This window comes from Scyliorhinus canicula, chromosome 6 (assembly GCF_902713615.1).
Source record: "Scyliorhinus canicula chromosome 6, sScyCan1.1, whole genome shotgun sequence".
NCBI classification, from domain to species: Eukaryota; Metazoa; Chordata; class Chondrichthyes; order Carcharhiniformes; family Scyliorhinidae; genus Scyliorhinus; species Scyliorhinus canicula.
This window is the reverse complement of record NC_052151.1, coordinates 97,829,599-97,847,956: the sequence shown is the minus strand read 5'-3', so window position 1 is coordinate 97,847,956 and position 18,358 is coordinate 97,829,599. Positions and strand designations below refer to the sequence as shown.

At 45.5% G+C, this 18,358-nt stretch overlaps 1 protein-coding gene across 2 annotated transcripts in view; it reads right to left on the bottom strand.

Moving 5' to 3' along the window:
* The window catches only part of hsf2 (heat shock transcription factor 2), a 38,894-nt gene extending 20,938 nt beyond the window's left edge, over positions 1–17,956 (bottom strand). Inside the window, exons 1-6 of one of the 2 annotated variants that reach the window (XM_038799708.1) lie at positions 17,757–17,956; positions 17,309–17,417; positions 8,838–8,965; positions 3,923–4,047; positions 2,358–2,433; positions 801–862 (exon numbers count right to left, since the gene is read on the bottom strand). In XM_038799708.1, coding sequence (XP_038655636.1) covers positions 801–862; positions 2,358–2,433; positions 3,923–4,047; positions 8,838–8,965; positions 17,309–17,417; positions 17,757–17,876 — 620 coding nt within the window. In that variant the 5' untranslated portion in view covers positions 17,877–17,956. The remainder of the gene's footprint in view (positions 1–800; positions 863–2,357; positions 2,434–3,922; positions 4,048–8,837; positions 8,966–17,308; positions 17,418–17,756) is intronic. The other variant, XM_038799709.1, reaches the window with a different exon arrangement.
* Between the last annotated feature and the right edge of the window lie 402 nt (positions 17,957–18,358).

The window sequence follows — 18,358 nt, the reverse complement described above, 5'->3', positions numbered from 1 at the left end:
TTTCATAGAATTTACAGTGCAGAAGGAGGCCATTCGGCCCATCGAGTCTGCACCGGCTCCTGGAAAGAGCACCCTACCCAAGGTTAACACCTCCACCCTATCCCCATAACCCAGTAACCCCACCCAACACTAAGGGCAATTTTGGACACTAAGGGCAATTTATCATGTCCAATCCACCTAACGTTGGAGATGACCGATTTTTATTGTCAAATAATAAAATTGATCATTCAGAATTCTGAGTTTAACAAACATTTACTCTAGATAAACTGTAGGATAGGCAATTAAATCATTTCAGTTAGAAGGTGGAACATGGAAGAAATCGTAAGAAATTGTGACTGGTGTATTTTTAATAATATAATTGTTTGATTGTTTAAAAATGACATATCTGCAATTGCCTTGAAGAATAATGTTTAACTTTTTAATGTAAAAATGGTTGTAAACATGTATTCAGATACTGTATGAATTTTATGAACAAACCTTGAACAGTGCCACAATCTACCAAATCACATTCAGAATACTTGCTGCACAAATAATTCATACATTGGAGAAAATATCATAAATTAACACTTCACCATCTCAGGAATTTGACCGATGAAGCAAATACTTAATGTATCCAGATGAATTAAAAGTCACCATTCTAAAAATCACCTGCAATCTGAGAAGCTCTACTTTCAAAGTTAACATTATATTTACACAAATTAAAATAATTACATCAGTTAAGTGGAAACTTAGAATATTTGCAAACAGCTAAGAAAATGAGGCTGTTGAATTATTAAACATTATAAAATAGACATGCATACCTTTTCCGCTTCAAGGTAACAATTTGGTTATTCTGGACCAAACTAACGATAAATTTAATAATCTGAAAAATATGCAGTAAAACCATTTATAATTAAAAACCCAAAATGAAGTCTGTAATGAAATCAACATTTTTGACCTAATAAAAAAATCATAAAATAGGTCAATCAAGTCAAACCCTACTGAAAATTATAATAAAAAATTAATATATTTTACCAAGATCAATCCATTTTTTCTTTTAATTTCTTATTGTTAAAGTTAAGCAGGTCTCAAAGATACAAGAACTGTAGACAACTGGCATTCACATCCCAACTTTATAAAACATTCCAACTGCAACATAATCAGACAAAAGCAGGACACCAAGCCAACGGCTTAGTCAAATCGACATTACAAGGTCTTACAGGATTACATTGCTTCGGGCCTAAATGGCAAAAAATACAGCTGCCAAAGGAAGGGCAAACGGTGTGGGGTGCATTCTACACCGGATAGGGAGGAACACAGAGATTCGAGGGTTATAAAGTTGGAGGGGATGACTGATTCTGAAGCTGAGGGGGAGACGTGGGGGATTTGAACATTAAAATGTGAATTTTAAAATTGAGGTGGCCCAGGAGTAAATGTAGCTTAGCATCATGCTGTATGGGTCCTAGCATGGGCATGAGTTTTGGGATCAGCTCAAGTTTCTGGAGAATGGAAAATGGAGGGCCAGCCAACAGGACATTGGAATAGCAGAGTCAGATAGTAATAATATTTGAGGCCGGGATTGATGTTAGAAGGAGAACTTGTGGTTGGGAGGATAGCGGGTTGAATTTTCAGCTGAGGGTCAAGAAAGATGCTACGGTCTAACAGTCCAATTTAAATTAAGGATGGCAAAGGAGGGGATGGAATCAGTCATTTGGAAACTAAAGTTTAAATGGAAAATATTGCAGTCCATTCAGAACTAGATATCAGACAAAGTGGCTTTACAGATCAGCGAGATAGAACTGTACGTTGCCAGCATACATGTAGAAATCATCATTAAAACCTTACAGCCTTAGATTCTGGTGCAACTGCAAAACCATTTTTGGTTCGCAAACTCAACCTCCCGATCAGTGAGCCTTCTGGTCGCACTATACCAGGGCAAAGCAATTAAGTGTCTTCCCCGGAGCCTGTTGACATTTTACTATAGGCAGAGCAGGGGTGGGCCAGGTTGTCACCTGACTGCACAAAATTAATTTTGAGGACTTTTTTCTCCAGATGTCAAAATTGAAGGTGAACATAGAACATACAGTGCAGAAGGAGGCCATTCGGCCCATCGGGTCTGCACAGACCCACTTAAGCCCTCACTTCCACCACATCCCCCGTAACCCAATAACCCCCCCTAACCTTTTTGGTCACTAAGGGCAATTTATCAAGGCTAACCCACCTAATCTGCACGTCTTTGGACTGTGGGAGGAAACCGGAGCACCCAGAGGAAACCCACGCAGACATGGGGAGAATGTGCAGACTCCCCACAGACAGTTACCCAGCGGGGAATCGAACCTGGCACCCTGGAACTTTCAGTATGTGAGTAAAAGCTTTACCTGTCGGATTACTTGCTGTTGCTGTGCATGTTTCTGTCTAAGATCTGCGATCTCTCTCCAAAGTGTTTCATTTTCCCTGTTGCGCACAGAAAAAAAAGCCTCTTGTAAATATCACTGATGATAATTTAATAGTTCTGAAGTGAAATAGAGATGATCAAATAATCATGGAATTCCAGTTTGCTAAAGCTCACAGAAGTGGGCGGGGGGTGGGGGAGAGCACAAGTGGAAGAGAGAGGGAAGGTAATATTGATTGATGCTACATACAATTTGGACATTCTAAATTCTCCCTCGGAGTACCCAAACAGGCGCTGGAATGTGGCGACTAGGGGCTTTTCACAGTATCTTCATTGCAGTGTTAATGTAAGCCTAATTGTGACAATAAAGATTAGTATTATTACAACACTGAATTATCACAATCAAACACAATGAAAATTCTACCATGTGCGTTGGGCTCTTATATAGGATTTTAGTACTTTTTACATAACGTTGTTATTCGATTCAAAACTTCCATTTCATAAATTTATACTTTAACTTCTGGTCTCACTAGCCTGATTCATTTTGAAGTAATGTTTTGCTGCTCAAAGGTGTTACATTCCAAGTACTAGTCACCCTTCACATCATCCAAGCGATCATTCTTTTGCGAACCTTGACAATGAGTGTTGGCAGTCTGTTTTACCACAGCGGGTATTCAACTTACGTCATCTACGTGCACATATCTTTGAGATATCACTTGAAAGCAAGGTTGGAGAGTTTGCCCAACAATTGATCCAGAAGCACTATTTGAAATTTAGGTTCGATACACTGAGAATGCCTAACTGAGCAAAAACTAAGAATCAAGCTTGAGACACTCTGCTATTGATTTACAATAATAACCTTTATTAGTGTCACAAGTAGGCTTACATTAACACTGCAATGAAGTTACTGTGAAAATCCACCAGTCGCCACACTCCGCCGGCGCCTGTTCAGGACACAGAAATTCAGAATGTCCAATTCACCTAACAAACACGTCTTTCCACGCAGGCATAGGGAGAACGTGCAGGCTCCGCACAGGTAGTGACCCAAGTTGGGAATCGTACCTGGTTCGCTGGTGCTGTGAAGCAACAGTGCTAACCACTGTGCTACCAAGCTGCCCATAATTAATTCAGAAATGCATTAATTCATTGAGCTGTCATCTTAAGAGACTGGGAAACAGAGATACACAACAAATAGATCCTCTTGTGAAACTAGATTGTAAACTGTAGGATTATGAAGTAAATCTTACAGAATATATCAAGTTGAGTGCCTGCTTATTGGAAATTGGCTCGATATTACAAAACACTTTTTAAACTGCAAAATTCAGGCAAAATAAATATATGGTGCCCAATGGCAAGAAAAGGCACCCGGAAAAAACTTTCACACTTTTAGGGGATTAAAATTCTCAACTTCTCATTTCATTCTTGTATTTGCTCCACTCAAGTGATCCAAGTAAAAGGAGCAGAAAATCTTGTCCCTACTTGGTTGTCTAGCTAACAAGCTGTTTTTTTTAATTAAAAATGTAAATATAAAAGAACAGAACTTAGCAATACCATTTCAAGGAAGTCAATCTTGAATCAAGGTTTTCTTGTTTTCCTTGAATTTCCTGAACACTAGATAAAATTGCATTCAAGCCTTCTTGCTGGATTTTAGCTTCTTCTGGCTTAATCGAGGATACCTAAGATAATGTAGGCATATTAAGTAAGTTGAGTTTGCACAACCAAAAACACAAACCACTGACAGCTACATTTCCATTGGCTGATCTTTCTCTACTACCCACTGAGATCCAAATTCAATTGGAAAATGATGTTAGAAGAATTATAGCATCACAATAATGCAATGGAACATAATTTCTGAGTTAGGCATAACACCAGCTCATGTAGTGTTCATTGTGCCTGAAACGCACAATATAAAAGTCCTTCTTAAAAAAAACCCACTACATTCAAATACATGCAAAAACCCAAATAAATGTTCACATATGCCAATATCTCTCAAGGAAGCATCAAGAGAAAGCAAGGCAGAGACGCTCAGGGAGGGAATTCCAGAGCTCAGAGCAAAAGTCATGGCCACCAATGACAGACTGATTAAAATTATAGATGCTCAAGAGAAGAAACACATATCTCAGAGGGTTGCAGGGCAATGACATGACAGAGAAAGGTTGGAGTGAGACCACACAACAAATTGGAAACAAGGATGAACATTTTAAAGACAAACACTGCTTAACTGGGGGCTATTGTAAGTAAACAAGTATAGGTGTGACTGGTGAACCAGATCTGGTGCATTGTGAACATGGCAGCAGAATTCCATATGACCTAAAGTTTACAGAGGGCAGAAATGGGAAGACTGTCCAGAGGTGCATTGAAGTAGTCACATTTAGAAGTTTAAAAAATGCAAAGATGATGATTTCATTGCTGTTACGGAGTTAGGAAGTCTGAGGCAGTGAGCTGGGTGCTTGTCCATGCACATGTGAAAACTGAAGCATGTAAGAATAGCCTAGGATAGATCCTTTGGAGACACTACAGGTAATAGTGCAGAAGTGGGAAGGGACACTTTTGCAGATAATTCTCTGGTTACAACTGGATAGGTAATAGGCTGCAGCCCCACCCAACCCAGCTGGATGAAAGCAGAGGTTTTGGAGTATGGTGTGGTCAATCATGTTAAAGGCACATTGGTTATAGAACATAGAACATACAGTACAGAAGGAGGCCATTCGGCCTATCGAGTCTGCACCGACCCACTTAAGCCCTCTCTTCCACCTATCCCCGTAACCCAATAACCCCTCCAAACCTTTTTGGACACTAAGGGCAATTTAGCATAGCCAATCCACCTAACCTGCACATCTTTGGATTGTGGGAGGAAACCGGAGCACCCAGAGGAAACCCACGCAGACACGGGGAGATCGTGCAGACTCCGCACAGACAGTGACCCATCGGGGAATTGAATCTGGAACCCTGGCGCTGTGAAGCCACAGTGCTATCCACTTGTGCTACCATGCTGCCCACGGTATAGCAACTCGGATAGTGTGAACACGGTAATGGTGTTTAACAATGCAGTTAACTCACCTCTACAGTGCAAAACAAATTAAGACCATCTCAGAATTAGTCCCAGTGTGTAATCTAGCCCAAAGATAAATTTTCTTAGATATTTCACAATAAAGAAACATAATTCAGGAATTTACAAAATGTAACCAGATTCAGTTTAATCAGGCTGTAGGTATAGAACATAACAGCGCAGTACAGGCCCTTCGGCCCTCGATGTTGCGCCGTCCTGTGAAACCCCTCTAAAGTCCCTCTACACTATTCCCTTATCGTCCATATGCCTATACAATGACCATTTGAATGCGTTTAGTGTTGGCGAGTCCACTACAGTTGCAGGCAGGGCATTCCACGCCCTTAATACAAAGAACCTACCTCTGACATCTGTCCTATATCTATCTCTCCTCAGTTTAAAGCTATGTCCCCTCGTGCTGGACATCACCATCCGAGGAAAAAGGCTCTCAATGTCCACCCTATCTAATCCTCTGATCATCTTGTATGCCTCAATTAAGTCACCTCTTAACCTTCTTCTCTCGAATGAAAACAGCCTAAAGTCCTTCAGCCTTTCCTCATATGATCTTCCTCCATACCAGGCAACATCCTTGTAAATCTCTCCTGTACCCTTTCCAATGCTTCCACATCCTTCCTATAATGTGGCGACCAGAACTGCACGCAATACTCCAAATGCGGCCGTACCAGAGTTTTGTACAACTGCAACATGACCTCATGGCTCCGAAACTCAATTCCTCTACCAATAAAAGCTAACACACCATATGCCTTCTTAACAACCCTCTCAACCTGGGTGGCAACTTTCAGGGATCTATGGACATGGACACCGAGATCTCTCTGCTCGTCCACACTACCAAGAATCTTGCCATTAGCCCAGTACTCTGGCTTCCTGTCATTCCTTCCAAAATGAATCACCTCACACTTTTCTGCATTAAACTCCATTTGCCACGTCTCAGCCCAGCTCTGCAGCTTATCTATGTCCCTCTGTAATTTGTAACATCCTTCTACACTGTCCACAACTCCACCGACTTTAGTGTCATCTGCAAATTTACTCACCCATCCTTCTACGACCTCCTCCAGGTCATTTATAAAAATGACAAACAGCAGCGGCCCCAAAACAGATCCTTGTGGTACACTACTAGTAACTGGACACCAGTCAGAACATTTCCCATCTACCACCACCCTTTGTCTTCTATCAGCTAGCCAACTTCTGATCCAAACTGCTAAATCACCCTTAATCGCATGCCTCTGTATTTTCTGCAATAGCCTACGCTTTACTGAAATCCATATACACCACATCAACTGCTTTACCCTCATCCACCTGTTTGGTCACCTTCTCGAAGAACTCAATGAGGTTTGAGGCATGACCTACCCTTCACAAAACCATGTTGACTATCTCTAATCAAATTATTCCTTTCCAGATGATTATACATCCTATCTCTTATAAACCTTTCTAAAACTTTTCCCACAACAGAAGTAAGGCTCACTGGTCTATAGTTACCGGGGTTATCTCTACTCCCCTTCTTGAACAAGGGGACACCATTTGCTATCCTCCAGTCCTCTGGCACTATTCCTGTAGACAAAGATGACTTAAAGATCAAAGCCAAAGGCTCAGCAATCTCCTCCCTAGCTTCCCAGAGAATCCTAGGATAAATCCCATCCGGCACAGGGGACTTATCTATTTTCACACTTTCCAGAATCGCTAACACCTCCTCCTTATGAACCTCAAGCCCTTCTAGTCTAGTAGCCTAGATCTCAGTATTCTCCTCGACAACTTTGTCTTTTTCCTGTGTGAATACAGACAAAAAATATTCATTTAGCACCTCTCCTATCTCCTCGGACTCCACGCACAACTTCCCACTACTGTCCTTGACTGGCCCTACTCTTACCTTAGTCATTCTTTTATTCCTGACATACCTATAGAAAGCTTTAGGGTTATCCCTGATCCTACCTGCCAAAGACTTCTCATGTCCTTGCTTGGCTCTTCTTAGCTCTCTCTTTAGAGCCTTCCTAGCTAACTTGTAACTCTCAAGCGACCCAACTGAACCATCACGTCACATCTTCACATAAGCCTCCTTCTTCCTCTTGACAAGTGTTTCAACTGCTTTAGTAACCCATGGTTCCCTCGCTCGATGACTTCCTCCCTGCCTAACAGGTACATACTTATCAAGGACACACAGTAGCTGTTCCTTGAACATGCTCCACATTTCCATTGTGTCTATCCCCAGCAGTTTTCCTCTCCAGCTGGTGCATCCTAAGTCTTGCCTCATCGCATCATAATTGCCTTTCCCCCAGCTATAACTCTTGCCCTGCAGTGTATACCTATCCCTTTCCATCGCTAAAGTAAACGTAATCGAATTGTGGTCATTATCACCAAAGTGTTCACCTACCTCCAAATCTAACACCTGTCCTGGTTCATTACCCAGTACCAAATCCAATACGGCCTCGCCTCTTGTTGGCCTGTTCATTACCCAGTACCAAATCCAATACGGCCTCGCCTCGTTGGCCTATCTACATACTGCATCAGGGAACCCTCCTGCACACATTGGACAAAAACGGACCCATCTAAAGTACTCGAACTATAGTGTTTCCAGTCAATATTTGGAAAGTTGAAGTCCCCCTTAACAACTATCCTGTTATTTTTGCTCCTATCCGGAATCATCTTTGCAATCCTTTCCTCTACATCTCTGGAACTTTTCGGAGGCCTATAGAAAAGCCCTAACAGGGTGACCTCTCCTTTCCTGTTTCTTAACTCAGCCCATACTACCTCAGTATTCGAGTCTCATCAAATGTCCTCTCAGCCACCGTAATACTGTCCTTGACTAACAATGCCACCCCTTCCCCTCTCTTACCACCTTCCCCGAGCTTACTGAAATATCTAAACCCCGGCACCTGCAACAACCATTCCTCGCCCTGCTCTATCCATGTCTCTGAAATGGTATAAATATGAACTCAAGGTTTAAGTTTACAAACACCTTTAGCTCCTTCAAGTCTTTACATTTTCAACTGTCAGCATAAAAGAATAACCCTCATCAGTATCCAAAAAAATACAGTATACTTTCAGATAAGTTTTTTTGGCAAAAGCACACAAGGTAGCTGGACTGATCATAAGACAAACTCTCAATTTGAGATCAGATACTATAGCACAAGTTCACATTAGATACTATACCCCTTTAGCCTCAGCTATCACTTCCTTCTATTTCCATCCCTAACCTTCCACTGTCAACCACTTGTGATATTGAATAGTTTAAGAAACAAGTTGCTGAAAGGAAGAGAAAATGGAACAGTGCTCAGTCAGCATTAAAAAGGTTAACCATGCAACAAATTAACTGAAAAAAAGTGAAAAAGGACAAGGCACAAAAGAAAACTAAAAATAAAGTAAAACCATTTTTTTCTGCAGTACATTGAAAGTTTGGGAACTCACCTTTCTTTTTATGTTTTCCAATAATTCATCTTCTCCTTGCTTGAAATAAGGATGCTGAAATTCTACAGGTCCATCACGCTCTTGTTTAACTATGCCTGCATCAACATTCAGTACTTTACGAAAGCCATCTGCAATGCAATTATAGGTTATTTCATCTTTAGGTAGGATCCTCAAAGTACTTTATTCAAACTTTATACAAAGTTACTTCATTTCAGATAGAGGCTCAGTGCAACAAGAGGCAATAGGAAAGATAAAATATTGATGTCCAAAATTCACATTCAGACACAAAGTTAAAGCCATTTTTCCACCATCATTGCTACAACTGAAACAGGTCTAATAATATATTAAAATTAGACCAGAATCATTGGTTCAAATAAACTGACTTAGTGCTTGAGTAATCACAAAATTAAAAGGCTATTCACTTCAAAGACTATGTCCCAATTTTCTGCCAATTAAAAGCCCAAGACTAAGCATCAATCTCATGGTATGTCTCTAGCATGACATTCTTTTCCATGAGGGAACCAAAACTATTCAGTATCCTAGAAGCAGATATACCAGAGCTTTATAGAAAGGACAATCATACGGGCAGTGCGGTGGCGCAGTGGTTAGCGCTGCTGCCTCACGGCACCGAGGTCAGTTTCGATCCCGCTTCGAGACCTCAGCTACTCCTCATATGACAAGCTCTTCATTCCATGGATGATTGAATGGCGGAGTAGACTCGATGGGTCGAATGGCCTAATTCTGGTTTTATTTCCCAAGACCAAAACTCTCTCCGTCATAGCCTTAAAATATTTAACAATGGGGAGACAGTGGCACGGTGGTATTATTTGTGATCCAGAGACCCAGGGTAATACTTTGGGGCCGCAGGTTCAAATCCCCCCCCAATTGAAATCGAATTCAACAAATATCGAATTAAAAGTTTAATGATAACCATAAAACCATCGTCGAACGAAACCTAGCTGATTCACTGCTACAGATGCATCTGTCCATTTTTTTTCAATTTAGAGTACCCAATTCATATTTTCCAATTAAGGGGCAATTTAGTGTGGCCAATCCACCTACACATCTTTGGGTTGTTGGGAGTGAAACCAACGCAAACACGGGGAGGATTTGCCAACTCCACACGGACAGCGACCCAGAGCAGGGATCGAACCTGGGACCTCGGCGCCATGAGGCAGCAGGACTAACCCACTGCGCCACTGTGTTGCCCGATGCATCTGTCCATAACAGTATCGGCAGGAATGGCCATCGCACAGTCCTTGTGGAAACAAGTCAAGTCCTGTTTTCACATTGAGGATACCCTCCATCATGTTGTGTGGCACTACCATCGTGCTAAATGGGATAGATTCAGAACAGATCTAGCAACTCAAGACAGGAGGTCCATGAGGCGCAATGGGCCATCAGCAGCAGCAGAATTGTACTCAGCCACAATCTGTAACCTTGAGGTCTGGCATTTCCCCACTCTATCATTACCACCAAGCCAGGGGATCAATCAGGAACAGCATTAGGTATATCAAAAAATGAGTCAACCTGGTGAAGCTACAACACTTGTGTGCCAAACAACATAAGCAGCAAGACAGTGCTAAGCCACAAGCAAGGATAAGATCTAAATTCTACAGTCCTGTCACATCCAGCTGTGAATGGTGGTGGACAATTAAACAACTCATTGGGGGAGACTCCACAAATGTCCCCATCCTGAATGATGGAGGAGCCCAGCACATCTGTGCAAAAGACAAGGCTGAGTCATTTGCAATAATCTTCAGCTACAAGTGCCAAATGGATGATTTATCTTGGTCTCCTCCAAAGGTCCCCAGCATCACAGATGTCAGTCTTCAGCCAATTTAATTCACCCCACACGATATCAAGAAACAGCTGAAGGCATGGGATACTGGAAAGGCTTTGGTCCCTGAAAATAGTACTGAAGACTTGTGGTCCAGAACTTGCCACACCCCTAGCCAAAACTGTTCCAATACAGCTATGACACTGGCAACAAACCTGGAATGTGGAAAATTGCCCAGATATGTCCTGTACACAAAAAGCAAGAAAAATCCAACCCAACCAATTACCACCCTATCAGTCTACTCTCACCAGTAAAGTGATGGAAGGGGTCATCAAAGGTCCCACCCAACAGCACGCACTTAGCAATATCCTGCTCACTGACACTAAATTCAGTTGGGTTCCACCAGGGTCACTCAGCTCCTGATCTCCTTACAGCCGATTTAAACATGGACAAAAGAGCTGAATGCCAGAGGCGAGGTGAGTGGCTGCCCTTGACATCAATCCAGCATTGGTAGTATTTGATAGCCTGGCACCAAGAAGCTCGAGCAAAACTGGAGAATGCCTCTGAACATCCCAGCTAAACATTTGCATGCTAACTGCCCAGAAGCGTCAACTTCCCCAGGACAATTGTGCTGTGAACCATCTGAAAAAGCAATTTGAATCACTGACTTCAGGCTCCATCGGGTTTACATGAATAGTTACTCAGAAAACCTTAAAAGAAATAAAACCTCTTCAAACCTATGCGTAACTATTTCAAACACCCAGACATACCTCTACATGGGATTCCTCCCTACACTCCTAATACCCCTTCCCACAGACTTACAAACCCCCAAAAGATCCCCCTACCACAGATTCTGATCAAGGACCACCATACCCAGGTCCCCTCCCCCACCCAAACAGAACACACACATCCACACACAGGTCTGCAAGGGAGCAGCGGGTAGTAGGCAAGTTGTTTTCTCCATTTTAAAACTATTTAGGGGAAGGTGAGAGCTCTAGCTTTAAATAAAACTTCTACTGGGCATAAAAGTAAGGTAAGAATTATTAACTAAAGTTGTGACAGGGAAGCTCAATCCTGTGTGTTGTACCACCTGCAGCATTTGGGAAGTCGAAGACGGTCCTCGGCAGTCTGGATGATCACATGTGCGGGACGTGCCACCGATTTGATAAACTGGAGCTCCGGAGGTGCATCCGCAATGTCGAGGTACACTAATAGCAAGTTTTAGGCGTGGTCACCCCATAACCTAAGGAAGTACAGTCAGAGAGGGAACGGGTGACCACCAGGGGCCGGTTTAGCTTAGTTGGCTGGACAGCAAGGCCAACAGCATGGGTTCATTTCTTGTACTGGCTGAGTTAGTCATGAAGGCCCCAACTTCTCAATCTTGCCCCTCGCCTGAGGCGTGCCCATCAGGTTAAATCCCAAGTCATCTCTCAATGTGTGTGTGGAGCTGGAAGATGTAGGAGAGGTTTTAAATGAGTACTTTGCAACTGTGTTCACTATGGAGAAAGATGATGGAGGCATAGAAATCAGTGTGATACACGTGAACAAACTAACATTGAGAGGGAGGAGGTATTAACAGTTTTAGTAGGCTTAAATGTGGATAAACCCCAGGCCCAGATGAGATGTATTATGCTGCTGTGGGAGGCAAGGGAGGAGACAGCAGAGGCACTGATAATTTTTAAATCTTCTCAGGTGAGGTGCCGGAGGACAGCTAGTGTGGTACCACTATTCGAATTGAATTGAATTGAAATTGCTTATTGTCACGAGTAGGCTTCAATGAAGTTACTGTGAAAAGTCCCTAGTCACCACATTCCGGCGCCTGTCTGGGGAGGCTGGTACGGGAATCGAACCGTGCTGCTGGCCTGCTTTAAAAGCCAGCGATTTAGCTGAGTGAGCTAAACCAGCCCCTGGGAAGTAGGGAAAAACTAGGAAATTACAAGCCAGTGAGTCTAACTTCAGTGGTAGGGAAACATTCGGCGGGATAGAATTAATCTCCACTTGGGGAGGCAAGGATTGGTCAAGGATGGTCAGCACGCCTTTGTCATGATTGAATTCTTCAAGGTGATTAGGTGTGTAGATGAGGCTACTGCAGTTGATGTAGTCTACATGAACTTCAATAAGGTTTTTGACAAGGTCTTAAATGGTCAAGATAAGAGCCCATGGAATCCAAAATAGGCAGAGGGTGATGGTCAATGCCCGAGTCCAGTAGTGTTCCACAGGGATCAATGTTGGGTCCCTTGCTGTTTGTAGTGTACATTAATCATCTGGATGTGAATGTAGGATGTATGATCAGTAAGTTGCAGCTAACACAAAAATTGGTGTGGCAAACAGTGAAGCTTTCGATTACAGGACAATATAAATGTGGTGGTTTATGGACAGAACAGTGACAAATATAATTTAACCCAGAAAAGTGAGAGGTAATGCATTTTGGGAGGACAAACAAGACAGGGTAATATACAATGAATGGTAGGACCCCAGGAAATACAGAGGATCAGCGGAACCTTGGTGTACATATCCAGAGCTAGGAAGACAGCAGGACAGGTAACCACAGAATATCTACAGTGCAGGAGGCCATTTGGCCCATCGGGTCTGTACCAACCCTCCAAAAGAGCATCCTACCCAGGCATACAACACTGCCGTATCCCTGTAACCCCATCTAACCTGTACATCTTTGGATACTAAGGGGGAATTTAGTATGACCAATCCACCTAAACTGGACTGTGGGAGGAAACTGGAGCGCCCAGAGGAAACCCACGCAGGCACGGTGAGAATGTGCAAACTCCACACGGACAGTTGCCTAAGGCAGGAATTGAACCCACCATGTTGGCCTATATAAAGGTGGTTGAGAGGACATATGAGATACATATTTATTCACCGATGCATAGAATATAAGAGCAGGGAGCTGTATAAAACACTGGTTAAGCCACAGCAGAAGCACTGTGTGCAGTTCAGGTCATCACACTATAGGAAGCAAGTGATTGAACAAGAGAGGGTACATAAAGAGTGTATAGAGTAGATTCACCAGGACCTTGCCTGGGCTGGAGTGTTTCAGCTTCAGACTGAATAGGCCGGGGTAGAGAAGCCTGGGGAAGGGGGTGGGGCAGACCTGATTGAGGTGTATTAAATTACATGGAACATAGATAGGGTGAATGGAGAGGAACTTTTCCCCTTAGCGGAGGGGTCAATCACCAGGGCATAGATTTTTTAAAATATAAATTTAGAGTACCCAAATATTGTTTTTTCCAATTAAGGGGCGATTTAGCATGGATAATCCACCTAACCTGCACATCTTTGGGTTGTGGAGGTGAAACCCACGCAGACATGGGGAGAATGTGCAAACTCCACACAGACAGTGAGGCAGGGCTTGGATTCAAACACGGTTCCTCAGCGCCGCAGTCCCAGTGCTAACCACTGCACAATATGCCACCCTCCCAGGGCATAGATTTAAGGTAATGGGCAGGATGATTAAGGAGATGCGAGGAAAATCTTTTTCACCAAGAGGCTGGTGGAAATCTGGAGCTCTTTGCCTGAAAAGGAGAGAGATGGGAAACACACAGAACATTTTAGTATTTAGATGTGCACTTGGAAATGCCATCGCATACAAAGAACAAAGAAAAATTACAGCACAGAAACAGGCCCTTCGGCCCTCCAAGCCTGCACCGATCCAGATCCTCATTCTAAAATTGTTGTCTATTTTCTAAGAATCTGTATCCCTCTGCTCCCTGCCCATTCATGTACCTGTCTAGATACATCTTAAATGACGCCATCGTGCCCGCCTCTACCACCTCCGCCGGCAATGCGTTCCAGGCACCCACCACCCTCTGCGTAAAGAACTTTCCACACATATCTCTCTTAAACTTTTCCCCTCCCACCTTGAACTAGTGACCACTAGTAATTGAGTCCCCCACTGGGGGGAAAAGCTTCTTGCTATCCACCCTGTCTATACCTCTCATGATTTTGTAGATCTCAATGAGGTCCCCCCTCAACCTCCGTCTTTCTAATGAAAATAATCCTAATCTACTCAACCTCTCTTCATAGCTAGCACCCTCCGTGCCAGGCAACATCCTGGTGAACCACCTCTGCACCCTCTCCAAAGCATCCACATCCTTTTGGCAATGTGGCGACCAGAACTGTACGCTGTATTCCAAATGTGGCCTACCAAAGTCTTATACAACTGTAACATGACCTGCAACTCTTGTACTCAATACCCCTTCCGATGAAGGAAAGCATGCCGTATGCCTTCTTGACCATTCTATCGACCTGCGCAGTCACCTTCAGGGTACAATGGACCTGAACACCCAGGACTCTCTGTACATCAATTTTCACCAGGGCTTTTTCATTTACCGTATAGTTCGCTCTTGAATTGGATCTTCCAAAATCCATCACCTCACATTTGCCCGGATTGAACTCCATCTGCCATTTCTCTGCCCAACTCTCCAATCTATCTATATTCTGCTGTATTCTCTGACAGTCCCCTTCACTATCTGCTACTCCACCAATCTTAGTCCCACCTGCAAACTTGCTAATCAGACCACCTATACCTTCCTCCAGATCATTTATGTATATCACAAACAACAGTGGTCCCAGCACGGATCCCTGTGGAACACCACTGGTCACAGTTCTCCATTTTGAGAAACTCCCTTCCACTACTACTCTCTATCTCCTGTTGCCCACCCAGTTCTTTATCCATCTAGCTAGTACACCCTGGACCCCATGAGACTTCACTTTCTCCATCAGCCTACCATGGGGAACTTTATCAAATGCCTTACTGAAGTCCATGTATAAGACATCTACAGCCCTTCCCTCATCAATCAACTTTGTCACTTCCTCAAATAATTCTATTAAGTTGGTAAGACATGACCTTCCCTGCACAAAACCATGTTGCCTATCACTGATAAGCCCATTTTCTTCCAAATGGGAACAGATCCTATCCCTCAGTATCTTCTCCAGCAGCTTCCCTACCACTGATGTCAGGCTCACCGGTCCATAATTATCTGAATTATCCCTGCTACCCTTCTTAAACAAGGGAACAACATTAGCAATTCTCCAGTCCTCCGGTACCTTATCCGTGTTCAAGGATGCTGCAAAGATATCTGTTAAGGCCCCAGCTATTTCCTCTCACTTCCCTCAGTAACCTGGGATAGATCCCATCCGGACCTGGGGACTTGTCACCTTAATGCCTATGCTATGGCTACCAATCAAGCGCTGGAAAATGGGAGTAAATAAGTGCTCGATGGCAGGCAGCACGGTGGCACAGTGGTTAGCACTACTGCCTCACAGGGATCCAGGTACAATTCTGGCTTCGGGTCACTGCCTGCGTGGAGTTTGCACGTTCTCCTCGTATCTGCCTGCGTTTCCTCCAGGTGCTCGAGTTTCCTCCACCAAAGATGTGGGGGTTAGGTGAATTAGCCACGCTAAATTGTCCTTTAGATTCCAGGGATGTGCAGGCTATGTCATAGGGCAGATGAGTGGACATGGGTAGAGTGTAGTTTCGAAAAGTTGGTACAGATTTGATGGGCCAAATGGCTTCCTCTGCACTGTCGGAATTCTATGACGGCCTACGTGGATATGATCGGTAAAGGACCTATTTCCGTGCAGTAAAGACTTTATGCCTCCATGACTTGATCCCGACAGGACCACACAGAACCCACCATCACTGACCTGCCAGACAGCCTCCACCTCGACTCATCCAAATCCACCCCTCCCCAGGCCTCTGCTCCCACCAACCCCTTCCGACTCAGCTAGATCCCCTCTCCTGACATCCCACCAGACTCAGCTAGACCACCTCCCCCACCAGACTCAGCTAGACCACCTCCCCCACCAGACTCAGCTAGACCACCTCCCCCACCAGACTCAGCTAGACCACCTCCCCCACCAGACTCAGCTAGACCACCTCCCCCACCAGACTCAGCTAGACCACCTCCCCCACCAGACTCAGCTAGACCACCTCCCCCACCAGACACAGCTAGACCACCTCCCCCACCAGACACAGCTAGACCACCTCCCCCACCAGACTCAGCTAGACCACCTCCCCCACCAGACTCAGCTAGACCACCTCCCCCACCAGACACAGCTAGACCACCTCCCCCACCAGACACAGCTAGAACCCCCCCCCCCCCCCCCACACCCACTCCTGCTGACACCCCACCACTCAGCTAGATCCCCTCATCCCCCCATTCAGCTGGATCCCCATACCCCAGTCCTGCCCCGGCCCCAAACCAGGTTGGATCACCTCCCCCACAAACACCTCGAACCAGCTGGAAATCCCTCAACCCTCATCTATTTATCTTCTCCCTGGCCCATAATTTTCAATCAGATCTTTAAACTTATCTGCTCTATGGCAAATAGTTCTGTAAAAAAGTGGGCACATCTCCATCACCCCCAGACTTCAACACTGGGCCCCAGGGACAGCTGAATTGCCTGGATCGCACTCAGCCCATGTCGCAAGGTCAGACATCGAAGACATTTGGGCACAAGCAAGTGGATATGAAGTGGCAATCTGACACTGACTGCTTCCGAAAAAGTTACAGCCTCTCATCCCACGGTCCACTGTGTTGAACCTTTGCTGTACTGCCTCCAATAAATATCCTTTCTTAAATATGGCGAGCAAAACTCAGCAAAGTCCTGCACAATTGGAGCAAGACTCCTTATTCTTGTACTTCAATCCCCACGCAAATGCATTTTTACTTACACATATTGAGCTGCCGCACAAAGCTAGCCATGTTGTTGTGTTTGAAATACTTGGGCAGAATCTCTTTGGCGAATCGCTGCTCATCCAGAACCAGGAATCCGTGGCCATTCTAGTGAGGAGAAGGGGAACCACAAAGAAAATTAATCGGGGAGCTCGGACCCACTCCACAGTGAAACTTCTCAAACTCCTGCTGACATCTGACACGACCTCCCCGCCCGACCGCAGGCTGGCCGCCCGGTGAGAGGCTCCAGGCCGCCCGACCACAGGCTCCCGCCGCCCAGCTGCAGGCCGCTATCTCTCCCACTCCCGGCCGCAGGCTTCCCCGGCCCGCATCGCCTTTGTTTTCCTGCCGGGCCCACGACCGGTTATCAGGCCATGGAGTCGCAATTATCTTTCGTGGGATCCCCGGTAACTGCGGAGATAAGGTGAATCCGCTGCCGGCGGTTACCTGATTCCAGCAGATGAACTCGTTGGTGTGCGGGTCCTCCACCAGGGCCCACAGTTTGGTGAGGAAAGCCGGCACGGGAACCGCCTGCTTCATCCCCGCGGCGAGCCGAGCGTCCCACATGACCCGCGAACAACAACAGACAAACTGCCGGACTGACGTCACAACGCACCCGGCGCGCGCAACCTTCTCAGAGGAACGAGGGAACGAGAGGGGGGAGGGGCAGGGGAGAGGGGGGAGGGGCAGGCGGAGGGGGGGAGGGGCAGGCGGAGGGGGGGGGCAGGCGGAGGGGGGGCAGGGGGGGCAGGCGGGAGAGGGGGGGCAGGGGGGAGGGGGGGCAGGGGGGAGGGAGGGGCAGGCGGAGGGGGAGGGGGAGGGGCAGGCGGAGAGGGGGAGGGGCAGGCGGAGAGGGGGAGGGGCAGGCGGAGAGGGGGAGGGGCAGGCGGAGAGGGGGAAGGGCAGGCGGAGAGGGGGAGGGGCAGGCGGAGGGGGGGAGGGGCTGGCGGAGGGGAGAGGGGAGGGGCTGGCGGAGGGGAGGGGCAGGTGGAGGGGAGGGGCAGGTGGAGGGGAGGGGAGAGGGGAGAGGGGAGGGGCAGGCGGAGGGG